We start from the raw sequence: 17,983 nt of genomic DNA on the forward strand, positions 1-17,983 counted from the left end.
ATAAATGCATTTGCCAATCGACGCGAAAATGCTCGCCGCTCGGTCGGACTGTGGCTGGGACAACAGATTTGGCATTTGGGGTGGTTTCTTCCTCCCAGCTGGTTACTCGACGGGGATGAAGTTCGGCAGGGTGGAACATTAAAATTAGTTTTTTTTTGTCAAGTCTAGTTTGTTCATAGAATTTTCCATACTAGTTTTGTAGCTGTCAATACAAACATAATACCTTAATCCGGGGTGATTTTGATAGGAATTTAATTTGTTTTTGGAATATTTTCGAACAGGGAAGGTTTTTCTTAAAATTATCACTTTTAAAAGATGTACTGGAGTAGGCCACACAAAGTCCTAACACTATTTTGAGAATCGAATCCATCAAATAAACTATGAAAAAATGGGCATTTGTGATTTTGACGATCAAAAATGTGAAAATTTACCAAAAAAGCCCCAAGTAACATTTTTAAACCAACTGGCCACCATCTAGTTTTATTAAGGTTTTATGGTAGCATCTTGATTGCATAATAGTTTTATTTGGACATTCACCGCAACCAATAAGCAAGAGCTAATTAATAGGTCCTAACAGGGTTTTATGCCTCGGACGTGGCCAATTTGCAGTGCATAAATATGGCGCTAAACGCGTGAACTGATTGAATGTGATTGACCGCCATCTTGGTTGAAAAAATAGAGAACTGAGAAATTTGATTTAAATTTGAAGAAAATACTCACTGCTTGATTTCTAATATAATTAATATAGCGATTGATGTTTATAAATAATTTGAACATTTTTTTGAAAGAAATGCAATAAAATATTTTTGAACATTAAAAACTATGTGTTGGAACCCTAACGTCTCTAGTGTTCCACGGTGTAATTCTAAGTAAACAAAGCACCCCTCGCCAAAGCAGTGTGGTGAATAACTCATTGTCACCACACACAAAACAAACACAACGTAGGGAAGTATTGTTATTTGTTACGAATTCAATCTGTGATAATTAACCTGTAAGCAAAGGTGAAAATAAACGATCTCTTCTAATCCAACCTCCGAGAAGGCAAGTTGCCTCTCTCGGAGCACCTGAAACCCTTGAGTTTTACTTACCTGGAAGTCTGGTCCGCCGCTACTTACCGTCCGCTGGAGTTGTCCGCTGCTGCATCGATGGGATCCTGGAACCTGAAAAGAAACGGTGGGTCGTCCGCAGTTTTCTGAGTCGGCCCCCTGGCCGAACACTATGATTTTAATGGTGAAGCGAGTTGATTTTTTTTTTGACTCTATCTCCCCTACATTTATCAATAAAATTTCAATCGCAGCTAAATTTGAGCCACCAATTGCGAGAAATAAGCTTTCAAATTATTTTGATTACCTCCAATATCTATTACATAGTTCAACAAAAAATCAAATGTTTCTTGTCTCTGAGAAGATAATATGTGTTCCTAGTATATTTTTGCCTGCTGAATCTGAATCCGGATCCAGAATTGCTCCAAATGGTCCCAATTTTGAGATACACCCGTTTGAAATGTTAGATTAGGCCAAAATTAGCTACATTGTCGACTATTTTACAAAAGAACTATTGAATAAACAACTAAATCAATACATGTATTTTAAAGTTCACGTTTTCCCCTTTCTGGAACACCCCTGGTTTTTTAAATTTGATTGTTTCTACGCATATTTATAGCCATTTTAAAATTAGAATTTGACATGCATGCAAGTTGGAAAAACTTGAATGAGAACCAACTGAAAATATAATTTTAAAATGGCTATAAATATGCGTAGAAACAATTAAATTTTAAAAACCAGGGGTGTTTCAGAAAGGGGTAAACGTGAACTTTAAAATACATGTATTGGTTTAGTTGTTTATTCAATAGTTCTTTTGTAAAATAGTCAACAAAGTAGTTAATTTTGGCCTTAACTAGCATTTCAAACGGGTGTATCTCAAAATTGGGACCATTTGGAGCAATTCTGGACCCGGATTCGGATTCAGCAGGCAAAATTCTACTAAGAACACATATACTCGTCTCAGAGACAAAATCTTTTGCAAACCAAAGAATTATTTTTTGCCAAAATAAAACCTATTTGGCATAAGACGTTTGAAGACGTATAAAATGTCAATTTTCCTTAACTCCTGACTAGGTTTTAACAAAGGTTTTATCAAGGCTTTGAGGATGTTGTTAGGATTTAGTTGACAACATTTTGCGGGGGTCCTTTTGGGTTTTAACAGGGGTTTATCGTGGTTCTGGGGAGACTGTTACGACTTAGTGGTTTTGATGTTGGTTTTGGCTGATAGTTTTTATAGCGGTTGTGACAGCTTTGATAAAGCCAAAAATGTAACTTGGGGGTTGGGCAGGCCTGTTCTAAATGAAGAAAATTTCCTAACTAGATATGAATTCCAGCAAGTTTAGCACAAGACTGCACACGGGCATTGATTTATGAATAACTATTAAGGCTGATATTATTTGGTTTTGATATGTTCATTCTAATTAATCATCTCCTGATCGATTATTTTCCCTGAGGTCTCTCCCAACAGATGTAACGAGTGTTTAATATTAGCATTCGTTTATAGTTAAAGTCAAGGGGTTTCCAGCATCGTGTCAGCCTGGTCACTAATCCGGAATTACTTGGAATTTGAGCAAGTAATCCTGTAATTCCGGATTTACTGAGTAATTCCAGAGTAATCCTGGTAATTCCATGATTCTTTTTTGTGAAAACATATTTCGAAAAATAATAAAATAATAGAAAATAACTGTTAAAAAGATAATTTTGATAAACCTTTTATGATTCTATTTGATGCCTATTAATTTTCAAGAACGAATAGTTATAGCTAGTACAGGATCATTCGGATTTTGAGTAAGTAATTCAGTAATTCCAGAATTACTTCACAATTCTGCAGTAATTCCTGTCATTCTGGAATTAGCTAGTAATTCCGTAGTAATTCGTGTAATTCCATAGTTTCTCAGTAATTCGTGTATTTTCCATCAATTCAAATAACTATTAGTAATTCTCTAAAGGTAAATCGGCATGCTTTAAAATCATACTATAAGCTCAATACAATTCATATCAATCTTAACAAGGATAGCACTTTTAGATAGCTTTAAAGATTTTTTTTGTTTGTTCTTTGTTGTGCTTTGAATTTTAAATGCACTCAAACGCCAAAAAACAGTTGTCACCCAATTGTTCGATGATTTCCAAGCAGGACGTCAAATTTTCCCAGGTTTGAGTTTCCGGGAAAACGGGAAAAATATTTATATTTTCCCGGGAAGTTTTTGAAAAAGTTATAAAATCTATGTTTTCTTTATATTTGCTATGTTTTTCAAGCTTTAAATTTATAGAATTAGCTCAATACTAATAATATCAATCTAAACAAGGATAGCAGTTTTTAGATAGCTTATATAATTTTTTCTTATCCTATGTTGTGCTTTGAATTTCATATGCACCCCATTACTACTTCAAATTAAATAAGTATCTTATAAATATTTATTATAAATTAATTACTATATGACATGATTAAAACAGCTTAAAAATTAGTTTGAGATGTCTAAAAAAATGACAACAGATAAAATGGTACCAATTTATGAAAATTTTTAGAAAAGTTTAAACTTATAAATTGTAATACTAATGTAATTTCCAGGCCAAATAAAGATTTTTGTTTGATTCCGGAATTTTGTGCCGGGAATTCCCGGGTTGGACGCACTATTGCCAATCACGTGGTTTTGCGCATCTGACAGCTGTCATTCGATCCAATTGCAAAGACTTTTCTCAATATGCTGGAAGCTAGGCAGTAATTCCAAGTTATTTTTATAAATTTGAGAAATTCTGCGTGGGTTCTGGAAATCCCAAGTAATTCTGGGAAATCATAGTAATTCGTGACATATTGCCAGTAATCCTGGTAATTCCATTTAAACTAGTCAGTAATCCTTGATGCTGGAAACCCCTTGGTTAAAGTTGTACAACAAATTTACTACTTAGAAATTATATTAATATTGATGGTTAATAGATGCTTTGATATTCAGTTTACCGAAAGTCAACTCAATGCGATAGAGTAAATAGAAACTCCATCAACTTTTTAGAGGCAAACCTTTTTGGAGGGGACGCATGGTGATTGTTTTCAAAGACCTAAATAAAACGTTGATTTTCCTAGTTATGAAGAGGTTTGCTGAATCAATTTGTATTAAACTATTTAAACACAACATTAGTCGCCACCCTGATTTCAACCTGACTATTTCCGCTGCTCTTTTATTTTTATATCACTGGTATCCGTCCAATTTTGCTGTTGATTGTGTGTGTGTGCCTATTTTGGTGGAAAAGGGGGTGAAGGGTGGTAAAGGATGCATCCAAAAAATAATAAAACAAAAAACAATCAATAAATTACAAACAGATGAACCCCAGAAAACCGGTATAAAGCTCTTCGTGTGAGATATCGTACTTCAGTGTTTTATGAATATTGCGAAGTTAATTACTATCCTGCAACTTTTTGATGTTGATTTTTTCCTCTCTCTCATCTGCAGTTACGGACGAATAGCCGCTTGAATCGTCGATTTGGGAAGTGTTCCAAAAGGTGGTGGCAGTGTTTCGGTGCAGTGCAGTATCGTGTACTAGAGCGAGAGTAAACGATAAAAGTTGACACCGTAGTTATCGTCTGGTGCCTGCCGCTGCTGAGAGCAATGCATATTAAACGAAGAGTTCTGCTGGAGCTCGCTGAAGCCACCGTCGAAGGAAAGTTCAAGAAGAAATGAAACCATCGCCGACTCCGGAATGGGGACGACTGGAAGGATTTAGCAGTGAAACCAACAGAAGCATGAAGTCAGCATGAAGTCTCTCTCTCTTGAAATAGTGTGAAACCCGACCAAGTGTGAATCGTGCAAAGTGTGCTAATTCAGTGTGCTTAAGGGAGTAGAAGAGAGAAGCGGAATAAGTCGTCAATAAGGATAAGTGTGTACATAGAGAGAAGAATCGACACAATCATTCCCGCTACAACACGACACAGTTCATAACAAGAAAATCACGAAAGGAGAATAATACCCAAAGAAAATAGTGAAATAAGTAGCAGAAAATTAAGCTCCGCAGCAAGTAGAGGAAAAATAGCGTTCTTTCTAGTGAATTTATCTTCTTATTCCCGAAAATATATTATCCCCGAAGCAATAGCAGCGAAGCAACGAAGTTAAATAGTTATAATAATAATAGCAAGAATAAAATAGTGGCGAAGAAGAAGCAGCAGAAGCAAAAGTAGCAGCAGTTTAGTAGTGAAAGTAGTGAAAGTGAAGAAGGCGAAACAAAAATAGTGTAAAAATGCCTGTCAGACGAGGACACGTCGCTCCCAAGACGACCCTTATTGAAACGATAATCAGGAAATTTGATACGCATAGTAAGTGGATTTTTGGCTCATTTTATTAGTCGGCTCTGGTTGTTGGACGTCCAGGGTGGATAGATTAAATCATTATGATAAATTGCTGATACCGAAAGTCTGGGCTGGGCTGGGTTGAGGTGTTTGTACTGGTGGGCTGGAGAATGGAGCTTATGATGACTTTGCTATACAATTACACAGCGATGGAATCTGATGGCTTTGGGGAATTGTTTGAGCAACGTTTTGACTTGTTTTTTTTTTTGGTTTCTTGTTGACTCAGGGTCACCGCAGAATGTTGCGTGTCATGTCTCCTGTTGATGGTCGTACACAATTAGATGTTTTTATTTATAATTATTTAATCTTTAAGGTTTGAAGTTTCAGAAGAGCATTGATGCTTCGAAAGCGATTTCAAATTTAATTTTTGATTGGATTGTAATGACATTTTTAAGTACAATCCCAGAATAATAATGCTCTACCTAATGCATTCTAAACATGTCCCAGACCTAATCCCATTTTTCAAAAACCACTTTCTCCAACCACCAACCAACCGCAAAAGGGGTCGACCTAATCCGTGACAATCAGCGCACTGCCAAAATTCACATGGATCTGCCCGCTCCCTCCCTTGAAAAGTCCACTTTTGTGATGGCACATAAATAATAAAGAATTTTGTTTACAGCCCTTTTTCCCTCCGATAGCTCATTTTGTTTTCAGTTTTACGGCCGGCGTGCCACAATAAATCAGTGCACGTGCCCCTCTGTGGCAAGTTCCCGGGGTCCTGTACAACTCATTTTTTGTACGTTATTTGTCCAACCCCCCTCTCTCACTCACTCTGTCCATAGCTGGATCTGGATTGCATCCTAATTAAATTCCCATCGCTGGTGGGTCGTCGTGTACCCCAAGTCGGGGTCTCTTCTGGAAGGCAGAAAAAAAAACGTCGTCGTCCCCCCTTTTGGAGAAAAATAACGAATTACGGGACACCAGGTGGGACACGAGGTAGATCTGATTAAACATTCATCATTATTCGAGTATGCGTACGACGACGACGACGACGACGCACATAAAACAGCGCGGCTAATAAAAAGCTTCGCGGGGGCGTTGATGGCAAGTTTGGACAAGTTGGGTCTGGGGATTTTTAGGGGGGAAATCGCGAAGCAGTGGGAAAACGAACGTATATGAGTTGACGTCATCGTTGAGAGACAAATCTTGCTAAATTTGATGAGATTTTATGTTAATCATCTCAATCTTAGAAACAATCTAAGAATTTAAGCAAAGTCCAATTCCAAGCTTGTTTTACTTGACGGAATGTTAGATATCGAATGTAAAATTGCATTTCGTAGCAGTTTTTAGTACTCTGTATTTTTTACAATATCATAATAGCACCCCACCTACTTAGGAAATTTTTAGATCATATTCTCAGTTTCAGCTAAATTGTTTTGTTTTTTCTTTCAATATGATTAAAAATAAATATTATTGTAAAAAAAAATTCAAAGAAACTTCCAAACACAATAATAACATTTTGCTCCAACGAGAGCTCAACTAATCGCTCCCAAATTTTGAGAAGTTCTTTTGAATCCCAGAAAGAACCTCAAAAATATGTTACTGAGTAGATCTGATATATTTTTCCATATTACTCGATTCCACCCTACTATTCCATACAAATCACAATTTCGAGGGTTGACCATATGATCATGAAATCAATTCAATTTCAATAAACAATAATAAAACAAATAAAAAATTATGGGTAATTATGTCAACTAAAATTATTTAACTTATTTAAAAGCAAGCCTCGCATTTAAATAAAGCTGCTGACACTTATTTTAGGGTACCGTAAAACGGGGTGACTTTGACAGCCGGGGTGACTTTGATAGGTTTGAGATTTTTCCGCAATATGAAGATTACAGAATGGTTTGAACTCATACTGACCGTGGTAGAGACAGGGTTCCCAGGTTGCCAGATAAATCTGGGAATGCCAGATTTTTCAAGTGTCAGCCAGAATAAAGATTCACCCTTCTCTGTGCCAGATATTGACAGATTTTGCCAGATTTTTTACTTAATGCCCATTTTGAACAACTTTTTGATTAAAATGAGTCAATTTAATTGAAAATCATAAAATTCAGAATGAGTTTTTCTTGGAGTAAATGTAAATTCAACATTTTTTAGGCCAAAAATCAGTTAAAACATCTGAATTCTACAAACTTTTGAATTAATTCATGTACTCCCTCATCTTCATCTTTCAGAATTGTTAGATTTTCGTCTGCCAGATTTTTCCAGATTTTTAATCGATACTTTGCAAGATTTTTCAAATTTTGACCTGGTAACCCTGGGTAGAGAAGTACTCAAAGTACCTCAAGAGTTAGTTTACCAATAATAAGAAAATGTTGATAAAACTTCTTCCAAACTTCTCAAAGTGTCATGATTTTCTCTATGAACATGATTTTGAATCGGAAAATGGAATGCATTTTCGGATTTGTTGGACAATTTTCCACTAGGGGAAGGTAAAATATTTTTTTCTCTAACCTAATCTAATCGAACACAAGCGCAACCAGTCCGAAGAAAGCATCCGGGAAGAACTTATGGTAAGATTACGCCTCAAGTTCTTTCTTGTCATTATTAATGATTGCAGTACTTTCGAGAACCCCCGAAATGTATTACACTCACTAAAGCGGCCCGGTCTACTGCGTTGCATTAACCGCAAGAGACAGATTCTATGAACGGAACCCACATTTCATGGAATCATAAGGGGAAGAAGAAGAAGTGAGGACATACCGTACCAACCACTTCGAGTTATTTATAGAATATGGTGTGTAGTGTGTGTAGGGGAATCGTTGGGGAAGGGATTGTTGTATTGTATTGTAAATGACCTTGTGACATTATTTCACCACTACGGATTAATTCACTCAAGGGATGTCAACCCCTCGGTGGCCGAGTGGCTAGAGCATCTGACTACCAATCCAAAGGTGTGAGTTCGAATCCCACCTGATTCCACGCGTATTTTGTTCATATTCAAAGTTCAGTTATAGTCGAATAATTTCAGGGAGACCGGTCGGGAATCGAACCCGGAACTTTCCGCTTATGAGGCGGGAGCCGTAGCCATTAAGCCACGGGCCGGTCCAAGGAGAAGGTAAAATATTTTTTTAAATATTAAATAATATATGTTTTTGAAACGTAATTCAAAAAAAATCTCCAAATTTTAAGGCAATTTCAGTTGAACAAATTTCATACTAGATTTAACAAATTTCAGGCAAAATTTCGATTTTGACAAAGAACTTTTGACAAAGAACTTTGTCTTAGGGCTCTATACAAGGGTAGCAATCCAGATTTTTCGCGAAGCGAAATGTAACGCGTAGAAGCAAATTTTCGAAAAAAAGTGCAAGATTTCAAACGATTGTATCTTTTTTCCCTCTCGACCAATTTGAACGTTTTACCCACCAAACGAAAGGGGAAGACTTACTTAATGATCTTAAAACATGTTTATTACAGTACTTATTTATTTAAGTACTTAAAAGTTAACATAAAACTACTAAAGAATAGTGAACGCTGATTGGTCAAGCGCAACCTTTCCCGAACACATTAATCAGATTCAAGTATCTAGCACTTAGCAAATTTTGCCTTGCCTCCTCCTTCCGTGGAACTGTCACGCGAGAATGTAGCACCATGGTTGCAACATGCCGTGCGATACTATTTAAGTTAGCACTTAGCCTCAGACAAATTCAGTGCCTACCGAGGTTTCATCCGAAGCGGACCTCGCGTTGGTTGTTTAAATGCTCACACATACATAATTTTCGGATCGTCGACGAGCCAACAAAACTCGGCTCGGTCGGTCCTGAAAAGTCATTCTATTGCTGGACGTCGACGAGAACACATCAGAAGCAGATGGCCTGGTGGCCCGGTAGCAGACGGCCTGGAGGCAAGGACCAGCTAAGACATGGTAGTCGCGAGAGTCGATCATTGGAACTGGCCACCACCTGGACTGGAGTGGCCGGAGGCCCCAGGGATGTTCCGATGGGGGGACATTTTCCAGACCGTAAGAGTTGGGGCAATATGGGTATCAAACTTTATGGTTTTTGCAACTGGACATGAAATTTGACATTTCGGCAGTAGTGGCCACAATCCGGAGTGGCCGGAAGCCCCGCGGATGTTCCGATGGGGGGACATTTGTCGGACCGTAAGAGTTGGGGCAATATGGGTATCAAACTTTATGGTTTTTGATACTGGACATGAAATTTGCCATTTCGGCAGTAGTGGCCATAAACCGGAGTGGCCGGAGGCCTCGGGGATGTTCCGATGGGGGGACATTTGCCGAACCATCAGAGTAGGGGCAATATGGGTATCAAACATTATGGTATTTGATACTGGATATGAAATTTGGCATTTCGGCAGTAGTGGCCACAATCCGGAGTGGCCAGAGGCCCCTCGGATGTTCCGATGGGGGGACATTTTCCGGACCGTAAGAGTTGGGGCAATATGGGTGTCAAACTTTATGGTTTTTGATACTGGATATGAAATTTGACATTTCGGCAGTAGTGGTCACAATCTGGAGTGGCCGGAGGCCCCGGGGATGTTCCGATGGGGGGACATTTTCCAGACCGTAAGAGTTGGGGCAATATGGGTATCAAACTATATGGTTTTTGATACTGAATGTGAAATTTGACATTTCGGCAGTAGTGGTCACAATCCGGAGTGGCCGGAGGCCCCGGGGATGTTCCGATGGGGGGACATTTGCCGGACTATAAGAGTTGGGGTAATATGGGTATCAAACATTATGGTTTTTGATACTGGACATGAAATTTGACATTTCGGCAGTAGTGGCCACAATCCGGAGTGGCCGGAGGCCCCGGGGATGTTCCGATGGGGGGGACATTTTCCGGACCGTAAGAGTTGGGGCAATATGGGTATCAAACTTTATGGTTTTTGATACTGGACATGAAATTTGACATTTCGGCAGTAGTGGCCACAATCCAGAGTGGCCGGAGGCCCCGGGGATGTTCCGATGGGGGGACATTTGCCGAACCATAAGAGTAGGAGCAATATGGGTGTCAAACTTTATGGTTTTTGATACTGGATATGAAATTTGACATTTCGGCAGTAGTGGCCACAATCCGGAGTGGCCGGAGGCCCCGCGGATGTTCCGATGGGGGGACATTTGCCGGACTATAAGAGTTGGGGTAATATGGGTATCAAACATTATGGTTTTTGATACTGGACATGAAATTTGACATTTCGGCAGTAGTGGCCACAATCCGGAGTGCCGGAGGCCCCGGGGATGTTCCGATGGGGGGGACATTTTCCGGACCGTAAGAGTTGGGGCAATATGGGTATCAAACTTTATGGTTTTTGATACTGGACATGAAATTTGACATTTCGGCAGTAGTGGCCACAATCCGGAGTGGCCGGAGGCCCCGGGGATGTTCCGATGGGTGGACATTTGCCGAACCATAAGAGTAGGGGCAATATGGGTATCAAACTTTATGGTTTTTGATACTGAATATGTAATTTGCCATTTCGGCAGTAGTGGCCATAAACCGGAGTGGCCGGAGGCCCCGGGGATGTTCCGATGGGGGGACATTTGCCGAACCATCAGAGTAGGGGCAATATGGGTATCAAACATTATGGTTTTTGATACTGGATATGAAATTTGACATTTCTGCAGTAGTGCCCACAATCCGGAGTGGCCGGAGGCCCCGCGGATGTTCCGATTGGGGGACATTTTCCAGACCGTAAGAGTAGGGGCAATATGGGTATCAAACTTTATGGTTTTTGATACTGAATATGTAATTTGCCATTTCGGCAGTAGTGGCCATAAACCGGAGTGGCCGGAGGCCCCGGGGATGTTCCGATGGGTGGACATTTGCCGAACCATAAGAGTAGGGGCAATATGGGTATCAAACTTTATGGTTTTTGATACTGAATATGTAATTTGCCATTTCGGCAGTAGTGGCCATAAACCGGAGTGGCCGGAGGCCCCGGGGATGTTCCGATGGGGGGACATTTGCCGAACCATCAGAGTAGGGGCAATATGGGTATCAAACATTATGGTTTTTGATACTGGATATGAAATTTGACATTTCTGCAGTAGTGGCCACAATCCGGAGTGGCCGGAGGCCCCGGGGATGTTCCGATGGGTGGACATTTGCCGAACCATAAGAGTAGGGGCAATATGGGTATCAAACTTTATGGTTTTTGATACTGAATATGTAATTTGCCATTTCGGCAGTAGTGGCCATAAACCGGAGTGGCCGGAGGCCCCGGGGATGTTCCGATGGGGGGACATTTGCCGGACCGTAAGAGTTGGGGCAATATGGGTATCAAACATTATGGTTTTTGATACTGGACATGAAATTTGACATTTCGGCAGTAGTGGCCACAATCCGGAGTGCCGGAGGCCCCGGGGATGTTCCGATGGGGGGGACATTTTCCGGACCGTAAGAGTTGGGGCAATATGGGTATCAAACTTTATGGTTTTTGATACTGGACATGAAATTTGACATTTCGGCAGTAGTGGCCACAATCCGGAGTGGCCGGAGGCCCCGGGGATGTTCCGATGGGGGGACATTTGCCGGACCGTAAGAGTTGGGACAATATGGGTATCAAACTTTATGGTTTTTGATATTGGACATGAAATTTGACATTTCGGCAGTAGTGGCCACAATCCGGAGTGGCCGGAGGCCCCGCGGATGTTCCGATGGGAGGACATATGCCGAACCATAAGAGTAGGGGCAATATGGGTATCAAACTTTATGATTTTTGATACTAGATATGAAATTTGACATTTCAGCAGAAGTGGCCACAATCCGAAGTGGCCGGAGGCCACGGTGATGTTCCGATGGGGGGACATTTGCCGAACCATAAGAGTAGGGGCAAAATGGGTATCAATTTTTATGGTAATTATGAATCTAGTGAATCTTGGGAAATTTGGACCAGACAATGTAATCGAAAATTTCAACAACCATCTTGCAAAGTTCTTTGTCATACTGGTCATGTGTAACATAACCACCTGCACCTTTTTTAACAATTTTACTTAACAGCTTGTAAAGCTTGTAAACATAGTTAACTAAATATAAACATCGATTAATTTTTTTCTTAAAAACTATGTCAGCAACCTTAGTGATGGTACATTTATCGTGAAAAAAAGTTTGAACACCTTTCATCTGATTTTAACAAGAAAAACTATGACTTTCGAAGTCACCCCGGAACATAAAATGAGAATTTTTAACGTAACTTTTTTTCGAAACATTAAAGAAAAAACTTTTTTCAGAAATAGTACATGGACTTTGGACTTATCAAAGTCACCCCGGTTTACGGTATTTCAAAATGTAGTTTCACCATGATTTTGAGGTTATTTGAAAGAAAATTAAGAATCTGGTTGATTTGATTCGAAAACTTTTTATTTGTTGTTACATATTAGGTTAACTAAGCAATTTTAAGTCTCTCTATACATTTTCTTCAGTTATTTGACGAATATGTACAGTCATGCCCCAGTTTTGCCCGTCTCGGATTTGCACTGCCCCGGTTTTGATTCGTATACTGAAAATTATTGTTATTGCAATCAAATGATCGGGATTGTTCATACATTTCGTCGAAATTGTTTAGTATTTTACTCAAAGTTTCAGTTTTTTTTATAAATGGGTATCAAATGATTTTGATTTGTTCAAACATTTCGAATATAGTATCGTTTTTTTTAATACTCAAAATTTTCATGAAACTACATATTATCGTAAAAAACACTCCAATTTACAGTTTTTAACAATACGGATATCAAACGATTGCGTTATTTTTTCATACATCTCAAAAGTTGTAACACATTTTTTAAAAATACTCAAATTTTCACAAAACTACGTATTTTCTAAAAATACACAAAATTTAAAAGTTTCTAAATTTACTACATTCGAAATGTTTGGAAAAGTTCTGATCATTTGTTACTCAACTGAAATTTTGAGTTTTTTTTTTCGAAAATATGTAGTTTTGTGAAAAACTTCTGTATTTCAAAAAAAAATATTTCATTCGAAATGTATGACAAAAACACGATCATTTGATACCCATATTGCAATAACAAATATTTTGAGATTTTTTCCACAGTAAAAAAATTGCATTTTCAAAATACAGGAAACATACGTATTTTTGTAAAAAAAAATCATTTAACTATGATAACAATGGAAAGCGGCCATCATCCTGATTACAAAACACAATATTTTTTTTATGTTTGCACGATTTTTCATTCGATTATAGCCAATGTCTCCCATATAGCCAAAATCCCATAAGCTCTGTGCTTCAGTTATGCAAGGTTTTACATCCCTCATATGCGGTCCTAAACCGAGCATGACTGTAAAGCATTTCATCGATTTTTTGTGACTTTTTTTTAAATAAATAAGAGCTTTTCTTTCGTCGTGCTTAATATCAGACTTGACGATTATTTTTATCTAAATTTTGTTTTACGAAACACACCATGCCATACCAATATTCGAAAATTTTCAAATATTTTAATTATTTCAAAAAAATCACTCCAGTGCTTTTTTGAAATAAATAAAATATTTGAAATTTCAGAACAAACGCGATAGATTCCTTCATTGATCTTCGAAAACTAATTGAAAAATTCAAAAATTTGAACATACGAATTTTTAAAAATTTACTTTGGTGATAAAAAGAAGTACAAATATGCCCAGTCCACACAAATATATTGAGACTTGTGAGTGAAAACTAATTATGCCAAATGCCTTTTTGTTACATAGGATTTTAGTTAAAATATGAGCTCAATGCGAAAATTAAGCATCAAGTCTTGCTTACTTTTTCAAAATGTTCTATATAGGGCGTTCAATTTTCCCGGGTTTTGAATTTCCCGGGGAACGGGAAAAATATTTGTTGAAACCCAGGAAATTTTTGAAGCAGTTATTAAATCTAAGTTCACATTTTATTTAAGTGATATGCTACACTTCAATCTGAACAAGGACAGCGGTCTTTAGGCAGTTTAAAAGACATTGCATATTTTGTTCTTTGATGAGCTTTAGAATTTAAATGAACCACAATTTTTAATTAATTTCATATTTTTTTATTAATAGAATATGACAAAAAGCTTGAAAAAGAAATCATCAATACTGTCTAAAAAACAAGAAGCGAAAAAAAATTGTACCAGACAATGGACAACCTTTGGCGAATTTAGAGTTTTATGTTTTATATTAAAAAAATATTTTAATAGTAGTTTATGCAACAAGTTGCAAAAAGAGAATTTTTTCAGCACGAGTCGTACATTTATCCAACGAGGTTCACCGAGTTGGATAAATACGAAGAGTGCTGAAAAAATCAAGTTTTGCAACGAGTTCCATACAACATTTTTTGCAATTCCAAAAAACACACACTGAGTAAAATTTTATGTCAAATTTTCATGTATTTTGTCAATAAATCGTTTAAATCAAAAAAATGTTGAAAAGCGTTACTTTTCAAAACAAGTGCTGAAAAGTTCAACTTTTCAGCACCCATTTGAGTGCTGAAAAGTAGAACTTTTCAGCATTTATTTTGAAAAGTTTTGCTATTCGATTCTGTTATTTTTGGTACAGAAAAGTAGGCTATTTCGTCGTTCAAGAATGACAGGAAAAGTAAGTAGTTTCACGACGGAATTGCAAAAAAAAGATTTTAAGTAGCTACCGCCAACTGAGGATAATCAGGATTGCATTCTGAATAGGAGATTTTAGTGCAATAAATTTGTAAATCGGTGTACTATCTGTTCCTGTTGTAACCGAAATCAGTCAAAACAATCAAAACATTATGCCTTAATACGTAACTTTTGTCTAGATTTGCTGCAGATGCCGGTTTTTGATGAAAAATTAAATATTTTTTTAAATACATTTTTTTTCAAGCTTAAAGTCATAAATCTACGTTAATACAATACTTAGTCTTTTTTTTAATAAATAAAATTTGATAGACAAATTTTAAGACTCAAACAATTTGCGGATCTGTCAACTAAAACTTTAACAAAATTCCCTAAGAATCCAAATTAATGTTGATATTTTTTCTAGATCCTAATTTGATTGGTTTCAATTCAGGGAATTCCCGGGGCAATATAATATTTAAAAAAATCCCGAGATTCGGGAATTCCCGGTTTTAGAAAATCCCGTGGTTTTTTAATTCCCAGGCTGGACGCACTAGTCCTATATACAAAGGAGACCCATGGCACATTGGTGGTTTCGAAAAAGTAATCTAGAAGTTTTCACACACTGACTAATATCAATTTATAATTTGAAAATCGAGTGCATATATCAATTCTACGTCCAATTTCCTGAGCCTAAATCTCAAATATGATCTTGATTGACAAAACAGGACCTGGTGCTTCGCATTTGAGTTCTTAATGAGATCTAGCCCGTAAATGATTAGTTTTTTTTCAAATATGTCGATTTTTGAGGCATAGTGGCCGATAATGCGATTTTTTTCAACATCAGTGGCATGTAGGCTAAATCCTTGCGCAAGTCAAACTACATAATTTTATTTGCTCCCGCGGCTGCTGTTCAGTACATCTTTGAAGTTTTTTTTAGGTTTCACATACCTTATCTACACCATGCAATAACAAAACTTTACCAATTATCAAAATTACCACTAACAAAATGAAAGGGCCCATAGACATCATTCAAAACATCAATCAAGTGACAGCGCTTCAGTTCCCTTTCAGTTCTCTTAGACATGGCATTTAGAAAGGGCCGATTATGAACATCAGTTGAATAAACTAAAAGGGCCAAACAATAAGATTTTTTTTTTTCAAATTATGAGTTTTATTGTGAAAATCAACATAACGTCATGATTCGAATTCCCGGACGCTTCGAAACCCGGACACTTCATCTTGTTTTATCAATTATTTGGATATTAGTTCGCATTATGAATGTCAAAACTGTGTTATTTGATGAATTCCAAAATCAACTTTTATTTAAAGTTTGTTTGAACGCTGTAGTTAATGCCAAAACAATTAAATACAATAAAATTATAAGTTTAAAAAAATACGAAACATTACACTTGAAATATTTCATAGGCGTTCGAAGCACCGGGAAGGCAAAGCAGAAATGTATGATTTTGATTTCCTTAAATTCTAGCAAATTTTTATATAATCGATCGATTATATTGATGTTAACAGCTTATTTGAGACTTAAATAATGCTATTCACTAACATTTCAGTCCAAATTTGTGCGATTCATAAGTAAAATCGAGTGTCCGGAATTCGAAGCAAAAGTGCCCGGATTTCGAATCAGCTTTTATCAGTGTCCGGGATTCGAAGCACAACAAGTCATTTTAATTTTAAAATTCTGATGAAAAATTGTTAGAAAAGACATATTTTGCATGCTTTTTCTTGAAACTGACTGTTTATACTACATTCTGATGATATTTCCACATTTCCAACTTATTAAATGATTTTTTGCCAGCTATAACAAAAATGATATGCTACTAAGTGTCCGGATTTCGAATCATGACGTTAAATAAAGAAGCATTAAAGCAGAGTTGATGATACTGATGTTCCGTCCGTCACCCTGAAACATGTGAAAACATCAAGTTTCACGGCGACTCCCTATCTGTGCGTGTCTTTGGGCACCAAATGTCCTCCACAAACACAACTACTTGAGCGTAGAGTTTTTGTTTGCTTCTACCTGAAATCACACACAGCACCAAAATCACAACGACGAGAACGGTGTCGCGTAAGGACTCAGTCAGACTCGGGGGGCCTGCCCGCGGCGGCGTGGTGAATCAAACATGAGTAATGGCCCTGGTCCGTTAAACACATTTACTGCAGCATATTCATAAATTTACATATTTAATCGCAATTTGTGGTGCCTCTGGCCAAGAGCTGAAAACGTCGCCGTCGCCACCAGCGCCAAATGAAGCGAATAGTTGGAGTCGTTTCATTCATTGAAGGTTCTTAGTACGAGGGGGAGGGGGTGTTAGTCCTCCCCCTTACTAACACTCTGGCACTGGTTTTGTGTTTTTCCGCAGAGAGTGAGCAGCAGAAAAAAATACAAGCAAAACTTTATTAGTGTGTCAACATATGAATTAGTGATGTCGTGAGTGGCGCACCAAACTGGTAGATAGGGCACACTAACATTAACACCACGACACTTACGATGCACTGCACACACACATACACGTTGAGCAGTTGTCCCCAACTCTCTCACACACAGCCACACACACACACAAAACTCAGAAGAAAAAGTTTAATTTGTGTCGCTGCAGTCACCGGTAAAGTTTAATAATTTTAGATTTAGATTAAGATAGAACTGGCACCACTGACTAAAACCTAGAGGGGAAGAGGGAGGAAAATTGTTGGTTTTGTGCAACACGAAGTTGCAAAAGTTTTTGGTGGGAGGGCGTCTGTTGTTGTTGATGTTGTGTGTAAATGGATGGTTTTGTGGGCAGCAGCAGAAAAGTTTTGTTTGGCCAAGACACGTCCCGAACTGACTTTTCGGGGTGTCATGCTGGCGGCAACTCTATCCTGCACCTGAAGGGTTCGTGACGGGGCCTGTCCGTTTCGATGTTGCGAGTAACGAGCTTTGTGTAAGGTCGAAGTAAATTGAGCTGGTTGAATGGAATTTTATCATAAAGTCGTGCCTCGGTTAAGCACCGCATTTGGGGTATGCAAAACCGAGGCGTGCATAACTGAAGCACATAGCTTATGGGATTTGGCTATATGGGA

At 37.9% G+C, this 17,983-nt stretch overlaps 1 protein-coding gene across 11 annotated transcripts in view; it reads left to right on the forward strand.

The window, feature by feature from the left end:
* The window catches only part of LOC120419748 (potassium voltage-gated channel subfamily H member 6-like), a 232,904-nt gene that overhangs the window by 14,899 nt on the left and 200,022 nt on the right, over positions 1–17,983 (forward strand). For all 11 annotated transcript variants that reach the window (XM_039582556.2, XM_039582553.2, XM_039582558.2 and 8 more), the window contains exon 2: positions 4,490–5,346. In XM_039582556.2, coding sequence (XP_039438490.1) covers positions 5,271–5,346 — 76 coding nt within the window. In that variant the 5' untranslated portion in view covers positions 4,490–5,270. The remainder of the gene's footprint in view (positions 1–4,489; positions 5,347–17,983) is intronic.

This window comes from Culex pipiens, chromosome 3, assembly GCF_016801865.2.
Source record: "Culex pipiens pallens isolate TS chromosome 3, TS_CPP_V2, whole genome shotgun sequence".
Lineage (NCBI taxonomy): Eukaryota > Metazoa > Arthropoda > Insecta > Diptera > Culicidae > Culex > Culex pipiens.